Source organism: Carassius carassius, chromosome 45 (assembly GCF_963082965.1).
Source record: "Carassius carassius chromosome 45, fCarCar2.1, whole genome shotgun sequence".
Taxonomy (NCBI): domain Eukaryota; kingdom Metazoa; phylum Chordata; class Actinopteri; order Cypriniformes; family Cyprinidae; genus Carassius; species Carassius carassius.
Genome location: NC_081799.1, coordinates 8634625 through 8651871, shown reverse-complemented (window position 1 = coordinate 8651871; position 17247 = coordinate 8634625). Strand labels below are relative to the sequence as shown.

The window sequence follows — 17247 nt, the reverse complement described above, 5'->3', positions numbered from 1 at the left end:
ACTGTACTATACAAAGTCACATCAAGGAGTACGCATCATTCAGAGCATTATTAGGACAGACGGCATGTCAGTTAAACCTCCTGTACATTTTCATCAAGCTCATCCAGTGCACTCAAGCAGAAAACAGTGACAAACGGGAACATCCCACCACTCCATCAACCTTGTTTTTCAAGGGGAAGTCCTGTAATCATTTTGTTTTGATATGGACATAAAGGCAACATGAGGATAATCAACTGTTTAAAAAAAAATCAATAAATAAGCATACTGGAAGAAAGCTCAAAACTATGTAATATTGTGTAGTAAGGACAGGCCTTACAAAGTGTTCATACAGATGCAGTTTCCAAAATAGACACTATGTTGTTCTTGTAAATGTTTTCTTTATAGGAATGCTTTATGCTTATGTTTGCTTCTATTTTATATTAGGTGTCTTTAATGTGCTGTATGTCAAAAAATATGAATTGTTTTATACAATGTACTTATTGTGTTCAAGTTGTATTGCTGCTATTTAGGTTGAAAATGTGTAAGGTTAGGGGCAGGTTTTGTGGTATGGTTGAAGGGTAGGGGTAGAATTTAACAGTAATACAGAAATAAAGATACAATAATTACATGCAGTTTTTTTAATATAAGTACAATACACTGTAAACAATACTTAATGTACACTATAAGTGCATTTTATCAAATGATTAATTTAAATGTTGATACATAGTAGTTAAAGATACTTAATATAAAGCGGATCCATATATTTTATTGCAGTTAACTGAAAAATCTGATGAATGAATTTGAATCAGTTGCTTAAAATGTGCACTGAGCTCAGTGCTGAACATATATTACTACAAGTACTAATAAAAATAGATTGAATATGATTCTTGATAAATATAACAATTAGACAAATATGATAAAGCAAAAAGTTGTTTTTGTAGTTTTTAAGTTTATTGTATTTATTACTAATTAAGGCACATTTGCATCTTTGTACAAAACATGATAAAGTATGTCAACGCATTTTGGTGACCATTTCAAATATTCATTGATGAAAATAAAAAATAAAAACATCAAAAAAGAAACATACAAAACATCTATGAAACGGTCAGACACAATTAAAAGCACATGAAATCTAACGGCAAGCTGAACATTTTAATCTCCCAAAATTAAAAAAAAAATATTTATTATGTCCACTGGTCTTAATACGTGATTTTATTGTCAAGTGTTTCTGTGTGCATACTGTAGGTGTTGTTAATACAACATTAAGAAACCTCAAGTTTTATAACATGATTTTTAGCCACTAATCACAGCTAAAATCAGCTTCTTACTGATTCACAACTTCACTTCACAATCAATCTTACTCGTATGTGAAATATTTTAAGAATCTCTCTCCTGTATTATTTAAATATTACCAATGCTGAAGTTGAAATCAAGCTTGAAGGCAAGTCATCACAAGTAAATGCAACAGAATAAGGAGCTTTAGGGACTCTGAGCCTCCTCGAAAATGGTTCGATAAGTCTGAGGTGTGCTGTCAGCCACCGGTGTGTCAGTTTGGTGGAAAAGAGCTGGTCTGCTCTTAACTGGAATACGTAGAAAGCGTCCAGAGGTGACAAGGTCTCCATAACCGCGAGCATGAGAGAAGGCATAACCAGATCGTCGCGTACTGATTCGTCGTCGAGGGAATTTGAGAGGAGGCAACAGAGGCACAGCTTTTGTCTGTCTGACCTTGTGTCGCACCTGTAGAGCAGAAGAATGAGAGGAAAATATACGATATACTGAAAGGAAAGAATACAATTAGTGTCAATAACATAGGAGGAAAACGCATAAAGCTCAGGTTGTAGTCATTTTGTTTATGAATGACTCCTGCTCATGACATTGTGACAACACTGATTGTGGATTCCAGAAATAACCTTGCCGTTCCGCCTCAGCGTGATGCTGTGCTGCAGCCGTGCCACTGCATCCCACAGCTCTGACTCATTCGACACATGCCTTCTACTCATAAAGGGAGGAAGATCTCACATCGTCATCCCGTCGAGAACTGGCGCATTGCCTGAGAGAGTCTCAACACATTTTTAGAGCAAAAATGACTATGAATAGAAAATGTGTAGTAGGCTACAAGACGCCTGTGATGCCAGTCATACGATATTCTTCTGGGGAAAAAAATGGGTTCATATATTGCAGCGTTGTAGTCAAAACCAGCTCATCTGAGTCCAAGTCAAGACCAGAGTCAAGAATGAGTCTAAATGAGTCCATGATCAGCAAAAATACATGAAAATATGGTCTCGGACTCTTAGTACCACAACGGATATATTGCATTCTGAATTAATGACCCACCGGCCTTAGTTACTGTTGCTACGTTTGACAAGCCATGCCACTCTCAAACTACACATCATGTTCTCACGCAGTGAAAAATACATCGCAGAGCAAAGAGGAAACTGACAACGCTTCCACAGACAAGACAGAGCAGGTTACTTTAGGTATGAAACAAATACTCAGCTTTCAAATTTGGTAATTTTTTTATAAATTCAAACAATACAATTTTGTGGCTCTTTAATGTGGTGTGACCGATCGTTGAAGCACCTCAGTTCAAGCAGCATGTGAACCGATCACCTTTTTACATTTACTTAAAGCACAAAATGAACATGAATGAACATCAGAAGGTATCTTTGTTTCAACCGCGGAAAGCCATCAATACACACTACTTTTCAAGTTCAGGTCCACCGACGATAATCTACTATCCTCTCTAATTAGTTTGTTGAACAAAATAAAGGATTCAGCGTTATGATTGGTCAGATCGCCTGTCAATCAACTGAGGTGACAACAAAATTTGAACCCACCTTGTCGTTGATAGTGGGCTTGAGTTGGATGAAGAGGAACCGTTTGGCCACCACAGGCAATATGCACAATATGGTGGTTAGGAAGATGGTCAGCCACACGTTCGGCTGGTTCAGGGAGTTTCTTGCAGCGCCTGAGAAAAATTGAGTCATTTGGAGCTGCTTAAAACACACAGACAGCAGGATGAGCAGATGTGGTTGGCATGGAGGGACACTCACCAATGAAAGGAAAAGATGACGTGAAGATCAAGTACATGCCGTTGCTGTACATGGTGAAGGTCACGGCAAAATACACCGACAGACTGCCCCATAGGAAGAACTGATTCACTGCTGTCCAATAGTACGTGTCCAAACCCATCTTAAACACATAAACATAGGGTTTGTTTGCATCTGTCATTCAAAGGTTTGGGGTAAATGTTGGAGTTTTTATTTCAAATAATGAATTGCTTCGGCACACTCTATTCATCTAAAAATCCTGGGGGGAAAAAATCATTGGGTTTTAGAAAAATAGTAGTTCAGCTGTTTTCAGTGCATAACAATATAAATGTTTCTAAAGCAGCAAATCGGCATATTAGAATGATTTCTGAAGGAACATACACTGAAAAATGGTGTAAAATATAATTTAAAAATATATTCAAATGCAAACGTTTTTTTAATTGTAATATTTCACTGTTATTTATGTATTTTTGATCAGATAAATACTTTTTTTTTTTTAAATAAGAAACTATATACACAACACATTTATCAAACAAAACAAAATTGTCCAAATGATTTTGGGGTCACTTTAAAGTGTGTGTCCAATATATCTATTTCTAAAATGTATAATATAGGGCTGCACAGTTAAACAAATTTCTAATTGCGATTACAATAATGGATACCACAATTACATAATCGTTCAAAGCTGCAATTAATCGTTCAAAGTCCACTTATATTATTCTGCATGCGTTTTTTTCTTTCTACGTGTTATCTTAAGGGTTTTTCCTATTATTATCATTTTAATACCATTCATATTTTTACTTTTCTTATAATTTAAAGAAGAAACCAATCCTAGTTGTCATTTGAGGTTTAATACTATAGAAAAGCACTAAAAGTTTTTCAGTTAGTGTTTCCAGCTTATTTCATATAAAAATACGGCATGCCGTTGCATCAAACAAACATCATTCAATGTAAATTGTGATAATCATAATTAATGATCACAATTACGATTTCAAGAGAATAATCAACAATTTTTGTCATAATTGTGCAGCCCTAGTACAATATATACAGTTACAATTTTTGAATGAGATGGTAATTCTCAATAACTGTTGTGCATTTTGTGTGTTTATACTGTTAAATGAGAATTTACTTGCACGCTGACGGCAATGAGCAGGCAGGTCTGCGCTAGCAGGGCAAATGATTGATAATCTGCAATGTCTTTGCCGTCATCTCTGACGGTGTCACACATGGCTGCCCAAGGGATGAAGAAGAGGACAAGTGAGCTGTAGCAGCTGTGCAGCAGGATCCTCGCGAAGGCCATCTTACTGAAATACTGGTTCAGCTGACCCGGAGCGTACAGCTGGGGGTACTGGAAACTCCAGCGGTCATTTACATCCTGCACATACACACGTTCATGAATGAAGTTAGTTCAATGATGCTGAATGTAGCATGCTAATCCAGGGGTGTGGTATATTGATATATGACATACTTGATCAAAGAGACTGAGGCCAATAACAGGTAAAGCTGTATACACCAGGTTGTAGAGCGTAATGAACCACTCATCATACACAGTCTATGGAGAGGGCAGAGAACACAAAAAATTGGAACAAATTAGTCATTTGTAAGATGCATGCTCACAAAAAAAAATTGTAAACACTGAGCTCAACTTGTGGTGTGTAGATCGAACAGTAATATCACTTTCAGATAAATGATTGTACACGCTGCATCTTCTTAATGACTTTTATTTTGTAACAGAGCTATCGACAATCAAACGTTTCTGTTAAGATGTATGCTAGAACATTCACAGAAATTTTACTGTTCACATGACTGGAATTGGAAAAAATTGAAATAATTTAATTTAGAATTAATTCTTAAAGAAAAAAAATATTTTCCGTTTTACTCAGAAATTGCTAGTAAATTTTGCTAACAATTACAAAAAAATGCAAAACATTGAATTAGAGAAAACGTAGAAAAAATGAAAAATTGTATTTTAATTTTCACATATATATGAAGAGTTCATTTGCATACCATATAGCTCTTGTTTTTAGCCATTTTCAAAAATCATGTTTTTTTTATTGTACATTCTAATTAATCTCAATCGAACTGCAGTTGGGTTATTTCGATTAGGTAAAAAATAACTAAAAATACTAGCTAACTGAAACACAATAAAATATCGCTAAACTGTAAACCAAATTAATATGAGATTATTTCAAAATGTTCCATCTCACCTGTGCAGAGAAGCCGCAGAAGAAGCCATACCAGAAGTGGACGAAGGTGAAGGTGAAGTTCTTGTAGAAGAAGTAGCGCAGAAACTTACACATGCGCAGATAGGACCAGCGGCCGTGGACCAACAGGAGGCGCTGGAGGTAACGGAACTGAGCGAAGGAGAAGTCACTGGAGAGAACCGCCTGCATGCCCTCCTGCCCACTAATGCCAACACCGATGTGTGCAGCTACAGAGGTCATGAGGAGTCAAAAGATTGGATACATTTTTAAACAGAAAAGGTTGGTCAAAGTTTTTACCACACTAGTCTTAAGTAAAGCTCATTGTTTCTTATAAGTGCATACAATCTTATTCATGCCATCTCTCTTTGTGAGAAACACTCACTTTTGATCATGCTGACGTCATTGGCTCCATCTCCAATAGCTAAAGTCACAGCTTTCTTGTGCTTCTTGACAAGTTCCACCACTTGAGCTTTCTGGAGAGGGGTGACCCTGCAACAGATGACCGTTTGGCACATACATGCGGTCCTCAACAGCTCCAACTGCATGTCCTTCTGCAGAGCAAATGCCTGGGCAGAGTATTGGGAGATGCAAGGATTAAAACCATTTGAAGTAGCATCGAAGAAGATGACAAATACATCCTCTTTTCGATTAATAAAACTATTTCTCTTACCAGACTGTGGCCGTTAATTACCAGTCCGTACTCTCCATCCACCTTCTCGTCTTCCACCACCTGAGATTTTTTACCCAGAAGTCTGCTCTTCTCAATGGGTGGATCGTCCCCTGATTCTGGGGACATCTTTTTCCTGGCATTCCTGAACATAGAGTATGGATCTCTTCATTTCAAACACGATCCATTTGAAATGGTTTGGGAGAAGGAGAGACAGATGAAACTCACACAAGCTGCTCTCGCACTTCCTCTGCTGTGTTGCTGGCCACTATGAAGATCTCTCTCATTTCCTCTCGCAGCATATTACAAGAATAACCGATGTTCTCAGCCGTCTCTGTGGGACATTGCAATGGTGTGCATGAAACAGTAGTGAAAACATCAAATAAATCAGCAAAGAAGGTTTTAACAGCCATTCAAATGAGTGAACTTACCCTGTTTGTCTCCAGTCAACACCCAGATTTTGATGTCAGCTTTGGCGAGCTGCTCAATAGTCTGAGGCACGCCGTCTTGAAGTTTATCCTCAACTGCAGAAGCACCAAGAAGCTGAGTGCACACAGAAACAAACTCCACATAAGACTAGAAACTCCAAATAAAAGAAATCCCGTTGACTTGCATTGAAGGAGGAACATAGAAAAACAGCAAACACTTAAGCATTCTGTGTGATGGTGACTCTACCAGTAAATCTTTCTCAATCTCTTCATAAATTGCGTCCAGTTTTTCCTCACGGTCCTCCAGCGAGGTGCTGGCCTCATGGTGGCGCTCTTTCCATTTCTCGAACTCGTCTTCGTCTAAGTCTTTATAGGCCAAAGCCAACGTCCTCAGACCCTCTCCAGCATATTCCTGAGATTGTGTTAGTCAGACATGAGTTACTCACAAAGACACTCACACAATATTATAGAAACACAAAAGTAACTCACGTTCAGATGTTCTGTGGTGACCTCCATGCGTTTGGTGGATGATGGATGCAGCCTCTCGTAGATAATTGTGTCGGCTCCCTTACAGAACAGTGTCAGCTTGCCCTCTGGACTACGAACTGAAGAAGCGCACTTTTACTTAAAGACATTGGGAATGTTTCCCTTATCCTTATAATGTTCCTCCTTACTTCAGAAGGGTATCAGCACATGGTCTCACCAATAACAGACATCCTCTTGCGGACGTTGTTGAAGTCCAGCACTGCCAGTAGCTCATAGGTGATGGGCACACCCATCTCCACCAAAGAGATGGTTTCTGGGGTACGAGAACGAAAAACAAAGCCGAAATTCCTTGCTGCCGTGACCAAAGCCCCCTCGTCTGGAGACTGAGCCTGGTAAAAGAGCTCTCCTGTGGAGAAATATAAAGAAGAAACAAATATGAGGCTGATTTATGAAAATTATTAGTTGTTTTTATTCAGAAAAGATGCATTAAATTGTTTATAAGTTATAAAATATTATATGCTGTTCTTTTAAACTTTCTACTTATTATAAAGCAATGTTTTCAACATGCTTTTATGAGCAACAGTTCAGCATTTAAGAATGATTTCTGAAGGATCATGTGACACTCAAGACTGGAGTAATGATGCTGAAAATTCAGCAAATGTACTTTTTAAATCATATTAAAATAGAACAATTGTATATCAAATTGCAATAATATTTTATAGCATTACTGTATTTTTTGATTGAGCAAATAAATACATTTTATAGAATATATTTTGAAAACTTAATTCCAATATCTGTACTGCAGAATGATTTGCTGGTATCGATGTAATCTGTATATAAATATGTTGGCAATCTATTGGGAATCACTAATAGTGTTGCAGGGCATGCACTAGATGGCACTCACCTTCAGTTTTTTCCTCAGGCATGACAGTGTGGCAGAGCGCCAGCAGACGGAAGAAGGCCTGGACCTCCGGAGAGCCGGACTTCACCGCTTCCACCAGTTTGTGGTCATGGAAACAGAACTTTGGGTCAGCAAGAGGGTTCCAGGAGAAATCGACCTTCTCTGTCTTCTATAAATGAGGAAGAACATTGAATGAATGAGTACTTTGGTGAGCAATTCTGAATGTTGAAAAAAAACATACAGTACAAAACAGCTTCTAAAATAAGCATTCATGTAGACTTCTCATAGAGACTTGTGAGATCAACCCTGGACTTCCCTATAGCTCTCAAGTTATATATTGTCGAAGTTTTGACCACTAACCTCAGTGACTTCAACCCTCTGTCCAGCAAAGTCCACAACCTCACCTGAGGAACGTAAAGAGAGTTCAGTTCTACCCTTTAGTTGAAATTGGTGACTCTGGGACAGTTCTTTGAGCTCTTACCGTATGATTTTCCATTGATGGAGCACCTGTTGAAGGTCATGATGTTCTGAGTTAAAGTTCCCGTCTTGTCAGAGAAGATATATTTGATCTGACCGAGCTCTTCATTGAGCGTGGTCGTCCTGGCCTGGGCTGGTGTGTCACTCTTGACGTGGTACATTTTACAGTCCCAGTCAATGAAATAACTGTTCCCCAGACGAAGGATCTCAACACTATTGAAAGGCCAAAGGTCACTAATTTTATAATATTTTCTTTTGTTACAAATGATTATATCAGCAAAATAATTTGAAAGATTGAACTATTTTGGTATATTTGGTATAAATATCTCTATTACATTGTTTAAAATCAAATGTTGAGAATGCCGGTAAACAAACAGTTTTGGTTCCCATTGATTTCCAGTGTTAACCATTATCAAGATTTTTTCTAAATATCTTCTCTGTTCCAGAAGGAGAAAGAAGGTCATACAGGTTTGGAATAACACGGCGAGTAAATAATAACAACATTTTGAACATATTGAAGATATAAATCCATATAACCAGACAATTTCCACGTAATAGAAGTTATTTCAGCATCTGACCTGACATAGAGAGAGATGGGAACCACAGTGTTGAGGATGATGACGTAGGACCAGAAGGTGAGAAATGCTGAGAGAGATGCATTCGCCCCATCAGCCCTGGGGAGGAAAGTAATGAAGGAATTCCCCTCTATGTATTCCCAAATGCCATTCCCAATGGACAAGATGGTGCACATGAAGGCCAGAAAACCAAAAATCTAACAAACAAATGAATAGGATGTGAAATGAAACATTTTAATACATATTTATATGTAACATATTTACACACATCTACTTACAAACATCACCAGGACATTCATGAGATGATCAATGCTGGTTCTCTTGAAGACTGATTTACCAGAGTTCTGCATGAGTTTTGTGTCAGGACCTAAACGGATTTGAACAAAGCTTTTAAATATAGAAAACTTCTTACTTTCTTACGCCCATTTCTAGATTAGGATTCCACACCTCCAAACAGCACTAGGCCGAAGCACCACTCAGTGTTTCTGAGGGTACATCCTCTGAGCAGAATCCTCTCATTATCCAGCGCAAACGTCTCTCCTCCCACCGTCAGAGTTCCTGTGAACTTATCCAGACGGTTGTTTGGAGGCTCACAGCGCACCTCACCTGAGATATACAATATTGATATACAGTATTTAATAAGTTATATATGAAGGGTTCTAAACAGCGTGTATGCTTTTATGCAGTTGACTATTAGCAATGCCTTATATACTGTAATGCAGATTCTTTGCAGGTCCATTATGTGCATCTGTCGCTCACCATTGAATGCTGCTAGTTTCTGGATGTCATTGCCCAGGTCTCCTGTGAGTGTCAGAGCCTGCTTCACCTTCAGGTTGGTCTCTCTGTGACAGACAAGGAAAGAGAGGCAGACGTTGGCTCTGGTACACAATAATAACAGAGTGACAAGTTAATGGATCCATTCACATGCTCAGATACTGACCCGTCCAGCTCAGCCGTCTCAATATAGATGAGGTTTAGAGGTTCACTACTAGAGAGTAACAACAAATCTGCCTGTAGCACAGGGAACAATACAGAGAAGTTCATTTCTTATATTTTATTATTATACATTAGTAATGACTGTAAAAAGGCTAGATCAGAAGTAGTTCAACTTAAGTCAAATGTATGTAGTTTTGTGACTTTGGAACCCCCTACAGTTAAGTGAGTTGGGTTTATACTGCTTTAAATACGTCTCTGTCGTAATGCATTATTGTAAGGGGTAGGTTTAGGGTTTGGGTAGGTGTAGTAGACATTAATAAAACACAATCTAATAGGTAGACCATTTAATTTATTGTCAGCTTCCAGCTTTCGCTGCATCCTTTCTAGCCAGATACACATGCATTTGTTTCTGCCATAAAGCAATCCTCCCCTTTTGCGAATCTCCCTCAACTTATTTGCATATTTAATTTGGTAAGTTCAGTGAGAAAACTGGTATTTCAAGGTTAAAATAAAACTTCACATGCAGTTGCCTTTTAATTTAGTATCTTTTTAACCTAAACATTTTCATCTAATTTTTATAATTAGTTTTATTTCGACTTTATTTCAAATAACTAAATAGTTTTAGTTAACCATAACAGCACTGTTCTGGCACCATCATCAGACAGTTTTTTTTTTTTTTTTTTCGCCATATACAATGTTTATTACATGTTTGGAGTGTTATAGTGTAGTGTACCATCAGTAGGCCTGCTATAAACTTACTGTGACAAACTCATTGTTTTCCAGCTTCACAATGTCACCCACTTGAACATTCATCCATTTTTCACTCTTCAGCCTGTTTGAAACCATGACTTTTTATTTATCAAACATTCATTTTGGAAAATGCATTAGGTAAAAAGATAAACGTCATGACACTTACTCTCCATCAATGAGCACTTCTACTTTTCTGTTGTTCACATGTTTGTCATTCTTGTGTCTGGTCTGTGTTGTAGGATGAACATGGGCACAAAAAGCAACAGAGGGGTCATATGAATGGACAGTCAAACACATTGCTGTCTGTATTGGACATAGACAGGAAGTGGACTCACGATGTCATCAGAGAGATCTTTGGCTAGAGTCATAGACAGCACCAGCAGCAGTGGAACTACAGTGGTGAACCAGCTCAGAGACGAGATCTGAGGAATCAGCTGGGCAACACAAACACGGTGACGCCTCTTAGAACTTTTCCCACTCTTGAAGGCTTCTTAAATGCTTTTTCAACATTTTAGATTGCTGTAATAATGTGGTAATCTAATTAAGATGGATTTATGGTACCTGTAAGATGAGAAGAAAGACGAAGTAGGCATTGGCCAGTCTTTGAAACTGCTCGAACAGATTGAGAGGGAGGAAGGTGAACACGTTGTACTTGGAGGTCTTGATGGCATTGTTCTGTAAGGACACACGCGCTCACAATATGCTCCAAAAAAAAAAGAGTTGAATATAAAATATATAAGTATTTTCCTACTCACTGCATACTTAAACGACAGGTTGAATTCCCTGTCATTAGCTCGCAGATGTCTCTCCTCTGAGGAAATAAAATACAAAAAGAGACAAGAAGAAAATGATCTATAAACACTATTTTAATATATATATATTTTATATTTTTATGTGTTCGGTGTAGTTGGTTACAGTATGTTACCTTCTACTTTTTTCTTCTTCACGTTAATTCCACACGCAGACAGCAGGGAGCCCATGTTTCTCTGATCACATCATCACGCTGATATAGAGAAACTGACCGTGAAAACACATTTGAACAAAATAAAAAAACAATATTTATTATATAATAAATATTTATTAAATAAAATAAAATTAATTTAAAAACGTATTAAATATGAAGAAAACTATAAAAATTACACATAAATGTAAAAATCGAATGGAGTAATGAGCTTTATAATCATAAGGACATATTGTGTAATTATCTTTGACATATATATTTGATTTGTAACGGCTATCATTGTTTGAATTGGTCACAGCCAGGGATGCTAGATATTACCAATTGTTTTTTTTAAGTATTTGTCATTAATGCTTGGCATATGGTGTGTTTTATATGATAAATATAAAGGGTTAGGGTTACCCTAACCTACCCTTGTTTAAGAAAAATCCCTGAAATACCATGTGACCATATTTACATGTTTGACCTGTAACAGTCTGTTCTAGAGCTTTCTGTAGGTTCATTAGTCCTACAGATGAATTAGAGATGTTGAAGCCAGTTTATGTTCCAGTTAAAATTACAAATGACCTGCTTCTTGCGTCAGATCAAGGCTGCATCTCATTTCTAGTTTTACTTGATCTTAGTGCTGCGTTTGACACCATAGATCATGACATACTCATAGATCGATTACAAAACTATACAGGTATTCAAGGGCAGGCTCTAAGATGGTTTAGATCCTACCTGTCCGATCGCTACCATTTTGTTTACTTAAATGGGGAGTCATCTCATTTATCATCAGTAAAATATGGAGTGCCACAAGGATCCGTCCTAGGTCCCCTTCTATTTTCAATATATATGTTGCCCCTTGGTAATATTATTAGAAAATACGGGATTAGTGTCCACTGTTATGCTGATGATACTCAGATATATATCTCAACGAGACCAGATGAAATCTCTCAATTATCTAAGCTAACACAGTGTGTTAAAAATGTAAAAGATTGGATGACCAATAATTTTCTCTTATTAAATTCGGATAAGACAGAGATATTAATTATTGGACCAAAAAACACTACACAGAATCTTGTAGATTACAATCTGCAACTAGATGGATGTACTGTTACTTCTTCTACAGTCAAAAATCTGGGTGTTATATTAGACAGCAACTTGTCTTTTGAAAACCATATTTCCCATGTTACAAAAACTGCATTCTTCCATCTTAGAAACATTGCCAAGCTACGAAACATGTTATCTGTTTCTGATGCAGAAAAGCTAGTTCATGCTTTCATGACCTCTAGACTGGACTATTGTAATGCACTTCTAGGTGGTTGTCCTGCTTCTTCAATAAACAAGCTACAGGTAGTCCAAAATGCAGCAGCTAGAGTCCTTACCAGGTCAAGAAAATATGATCATATTACCCCAATTCTACAGTCTCTGCACTGGCTACCTATTAAGTTCCGTATCAGTTACAAATTATCATTACTTACCTATAAGGCCCTAAATAGTTTAACTCCTGCGTACCTAACTAGCCTTCTACCACGCTACAATCCATCACGCTCCCTAAGGTCACAAAATGCTGGACTTTTGGTAGTTCCTAGGATAGCAAAGTCCACTAAAGGAATAGCCTGGAATAGCCTTCCTGATAATGTTCGGGGTTCAGACACACTCTCTCTGTTTAAATCTAGATTAAAAACACATCTCTTTCGCCAAGTATTTGAATAATGTATCTTAAATTGTGAGTATATGTAACGGAGGCCAGCGAGTAGTGCTGTGCAGGTAAACCTCACTCCCCGATCTCAAGAGACGCACTAGCGACAGACGCTAGTGGCTGTAGCCATTTAGCCTCCTTATTGGTGCGTCCGCCTCCCATGCCGGAGACCCGGGTTCGAGCCCCACTTGTCATGAGTGCGAGGAGTGTCAGAGAGGACCCGGGAGAGAGGGGTTACATTGGTGCCGTGACCTGGATGGGAGTGAGGTTTAGGGGGGTGAGTGTAACGGAGGCCAGTGAGTAGTGCTGTGCAGGTAAACCGCACTCCCCGATCTCAAGAGACGCACTAGCCCCAGTCTGGATCCAAAACACCTGAGAAGAGATGATGCTGACCCTCAGAGGACCCCAGATGATGCTAACCCTGAATCAACAACAGAACTAACAAATATTGCTACAAGTGTGACTGCATCATATAATAATGATTAATTATTAATATGAATAATGTTCATCATCTGGCTGACTACGACTTGTATAAATTTTTGTGCACAAACTGACAGTCACCACTTATAAGCTATTACTAAATATTGTAGAAACATAATTTTCTGTAAAGTTGCTTTGTAACGATTTGTATTGTAAAAAGCACTATACAAATAAACTTGATATGAGTTGAATTGAATTCTTTCTACAAAGCGTTGAAATCAGACAAACTGCAGGTAGGATCGAGTCTGATCATAATGCATTATGATATCTCTCTGTTAGTGTCTAGCTGTGGTTAATGATAAACTGGCAGAAAGTTCAGTGTATTTTACAGCTCTCGTCTTATCAGCACATGTATTTACACATTCAGGCCTTCTCCATACACACACACACACACACACACACACAGCCGTGCGTCCTGATCTCACAGATTATTTACCTCACAGCCTTTTTCAGAGATGTTAGCCTTTGTTCATAACACAGAGACGATCTTAAATAAGGATAACTTATTATTGCAATTGCCGTTAGAGGCCAAATGATTATGTCTCTACATGTCAAAAAATAAAACTGAAAATTAATACATAAAATATGCTGCATCTAAAAAGGTTATTTTTTTTATCAAGATGAATGATTTTCCCAATTAGTCATGATTGAATTAGGTTCATAACCCTGAACATTAGCCCACACTCACATACCTTCATCTCACTCTTTATCTAATCTAATATTATCATTACTCATCTTAAACACTTCAACACGCTCAAAAGTCAACACAACGCCCATGAAAGGAATCACTATAAAGTATACAAAACTTTATACTTTATACGTTTACTTTTAAGAAACAGATTTTAACATCATTTAACATCCTTTAAAATGTAAGATCTCAGAAGGGTGTCGTTTTTTCTTTTTAGAATGTCTGTGATCAATTATTATTATCAATATATTTTGTTACATTTATTCAAAACTTGAAGCTGCTGTTGGCAGAACGTTAACATAAAACGTGATGATGATTCATGCTTTACTAAATTTGATGAAAGCTTTTGCGGTGACAGTATAATTTATGATATGTTAATAAACCAACCGACTTGAGATAAAATGATTTGCTTAATATTTTTAGATATAATAACCAACATAATGACCCAATGAGGCTACACGTTCAAAATGGCCTTTCTAGCAAGCATGAAATATACCATGAAGGACACAGTTTTACATATGTAATAGTGCTAAACATGAAACAATGCAATATACATGAACGAAATAACAAAATAGCAAAAAAATAATAATAATAATTCACATACTGTAACAACAAAATCCATGTAAATAAAACAAATGATACTTCTACATGAATAACTAGGTGATAAATACTATTTACTACTTATATGTATACATAGAAAACAATCATTAATAATAATAACTTATTGAAATGCCATGCATATTTAGAAATGTAATTTCATGGTAGGTAACTCACAGTTAACTAGTTAACAGGTTTTTACAGTATTAATTTTGAACATCATGTTCCTGTTCAACTTTTCTTCTTTATCTTTTCTGAAGCTCTAACATCTCAAACTGTAATAATCTATCAGTGTGACTCATGTGCCACATCAACTAGGAAAGTTGAATGAACATAACTAATGTTGGCAGTAAATAACCATCCTTCAACATCAGGAAAACACTCGACCTCTATATTCAAGTCAACAAGGAAGATCACACACCCTTAAACACACTCCTTAAAAGTCTGTCCGTGGCCTTATCTCTTTACATTTGACAAATCTACGCTCCCCTCTCTCTGTATATACCGAAACTGGTTTATGTTAAAAGTAACATATTCAAATTATAATGTTCACGAAGTTCATTCTTCTTTCTTTTTTGACTAAGCACTTCATCACAGGTGCAAGTGCCTCGAGCTAATGTCAATAAGTAACTCAAGTTTGAGATTGAAAAAACGTTCTCTTGCACAAGGAAAAAATTTTTAGTCTAACATACTCTCTTTCTTAGCTCACTAGACATGAATAAAATCAGAAAAGGTCACCAGCTTAGGGTGTCATACCTGAGTCACACGTCTGCCATCCGGGATCCCTAGAGAAACAGATTCAGGATAAACCACCACCCCATAAACATGCGTGGAAAAGAACACGCAGAAGCTCACTACAGTTCCCATAATGCAACCGCAAACAAGGCCCCTTCCTTAGAGTAGGCTACAGGTGAAAGTTAAGGGTGTAACCTGACATCAGGAAGAGGTTTCCAGGCCTGGGTGGAGCCAGGGGCTGCAGTTGTGGCCCAAGAAGGGGGATAGTGATTGGACAACTGCGTAAGCATTCAGAAAACAGAGATTTTTCCAGTAGAGCACGTCCATGGACAGACGGAAAGCAAACAGTGGATGATCTTTGGACTCTGGTGGGTTATAAGAGGGAGGCTGGATGAGGGAATGACGTTGGCTAGTGGCTGGAAACTGGGTGAAATTTGGTATAATGTAAAATCCTTCCAATTTAAACCTCATTTGCATAGTTTAAACTCTTAAAGAGAGTTAAAAAGAGGTTTATTCATTCATAGCTCAGTGGACAGTCCTTCTATGTGCTCTAATTGCTATGAAGGAAAAACAACTGAGATATTGCACAGATGTCTTATAGTGCAGTAAAAATCAAAACACTACAAGACTACAATGACTCAGGTCATTAGATCAGAAGCAATTAGTTGTTCCCGTACTTATTTTAAAACTAGAGGGGACCAGTCATTCCAGGCAGTCGCTCCTAGGCTGTGGAATGCTTTGCCTCTTTCTCCGTGTGGTGTGCACTCAGTTGATTTTTTTTTAAAACAACTGAAGACTTTGCTCTTCAAGCAGGCTTTTGGTTAGACAAAGGGTTTTTATGGTTCTTTGTTATGTTTGCGCTTTGAATTTTTGTTGAATGTATTTAAATTGCTATTGTATTACATTTTATTGTGAAGCACTTTCTGACTTCTATCTGGGAAAAGTGCTATATAAATAAATTTTACTTACAAAAACAGGTCACGCTTGCGTTTACGGCGTACTATGTCACATGTCAGCTGCAGGAAAGGGCCATTTTATTATCTCTTTTGTTAATAGACAACAAACAAGAGGTTAGAGAATAGGGAAGTGTTGCATGCCAGATTAAAAAAAGTGCGCAGACCACAATGTTAACCCGTTTAGTGTGACAGAAAGGAACTGTTCCCCCCAAAATAAAAACCATGTCCATGTCATTTGACGTTTTTAACCTGTATGGTCTGTGGATGACAAAAGAAGATCATTATGCAGAATGTTCATGCTGCTCTTTTCCATATAATGCAGATAAATGGAGACAGATGCTGAAGTAAAGGCAAAAAGCACTATTGAAGCAGTTCATATTGGTCGTGCGCTATATGTTAAGTCTTCTCAATCATGCAGAAGGTCTGTGCGCCGTCGTTAATTATGCTTGAAATCAAATTTGAGAGCGAAAGTTTGACAAATGTGTCAGTGAAATTCCCTTAATACAAATAGTTTTTTCTTTACAAAAAGACATCAAACCAGCTTTAAAACATTAGTTTAAGAGACTTTATGTATAAATTTATTTGTTGAGTGTGCACACATACATTTTAATAACACATTTTTCCTTTTCAGTGACCGTGTACAATACCAATAGAACTTCAAAAATGTGAGTAAACTCCGTAAAACTGAGTAAAGTC

General features: G+C 37.4%; 1 protein-coding gene across 1 annotated transcript; it reads right to left on the bottom strand.

The window, feature by feature from the left end:
- Positions 1-908: 908 nt before the first annotated feature.
- Positions 909-15742, bottom strand: atp8b5b (ATPase phospholipid transporting 8B5b). The gene is made up of 28 exons (XM_059538999.1): positions 15617-15742; positions 11379-11470; positions 11209-11264; positions 11015-11128; positions 10789-10887; positions 10620-10681; positions 10463-10535; positions 9708-9778; positions 9527-9609; positions 9215-9373; positions 9046-9134; positions 8771-8964; positions 8197-8405; positions 8076-8119; positions 7719-7884; positions 7032-7220; positions 6818-6933; positions 6576-6740; positions 6332-6443; positions 6129-6234; positions 5904-6045; positions 5616-5799; positions 5237-5460; positions 4498-4581; positions 4159-4404; positions 3033-3171; positions 2817-2947; positions 909-1716 (listed from the first exon to the last, which is right to left on the bottom strand). The coding sequence occupies exons 2-28, from the start codon at positions 11431-11433 to the stop codon at positions 1459-1461; spliced, it is 3570 nt and encodes a 1189-aa protein (XP_059394982.1). The 5' UTR covers positions 11434-11470; positions 15617-15742; the 3' UTR covers positions 909-1458.
- Positions 15743-17247: the final 1505 nt, after the last annotated feature.

Excerpts from the sequence above, each read along its gene's own strand:
- atp8b5b (XM_059538999.1), bottom strand. The coding sequence starts at position 11,433 with ATGGGCTCCCTGCTGTCTGCGTGTGGAATTAACGTGAAGAAGAAAAAA. Across the intron at positions 7,885-8,075 it reads AGAGGGTTGAAGTCACTGAG|AAGACAGAGAAGGTCGATTT; the intron begins GTTAGTGGTCAA and ends CCTCATTTATAG. Across the intron at positions 4,582-5,236 it reads TCTGCGGCTTCTCTGCACAG|ACTGTGTATGATGAGTGGTT; the intron begins GTGAGATGGAAC and ends CCCTCTCCATAG.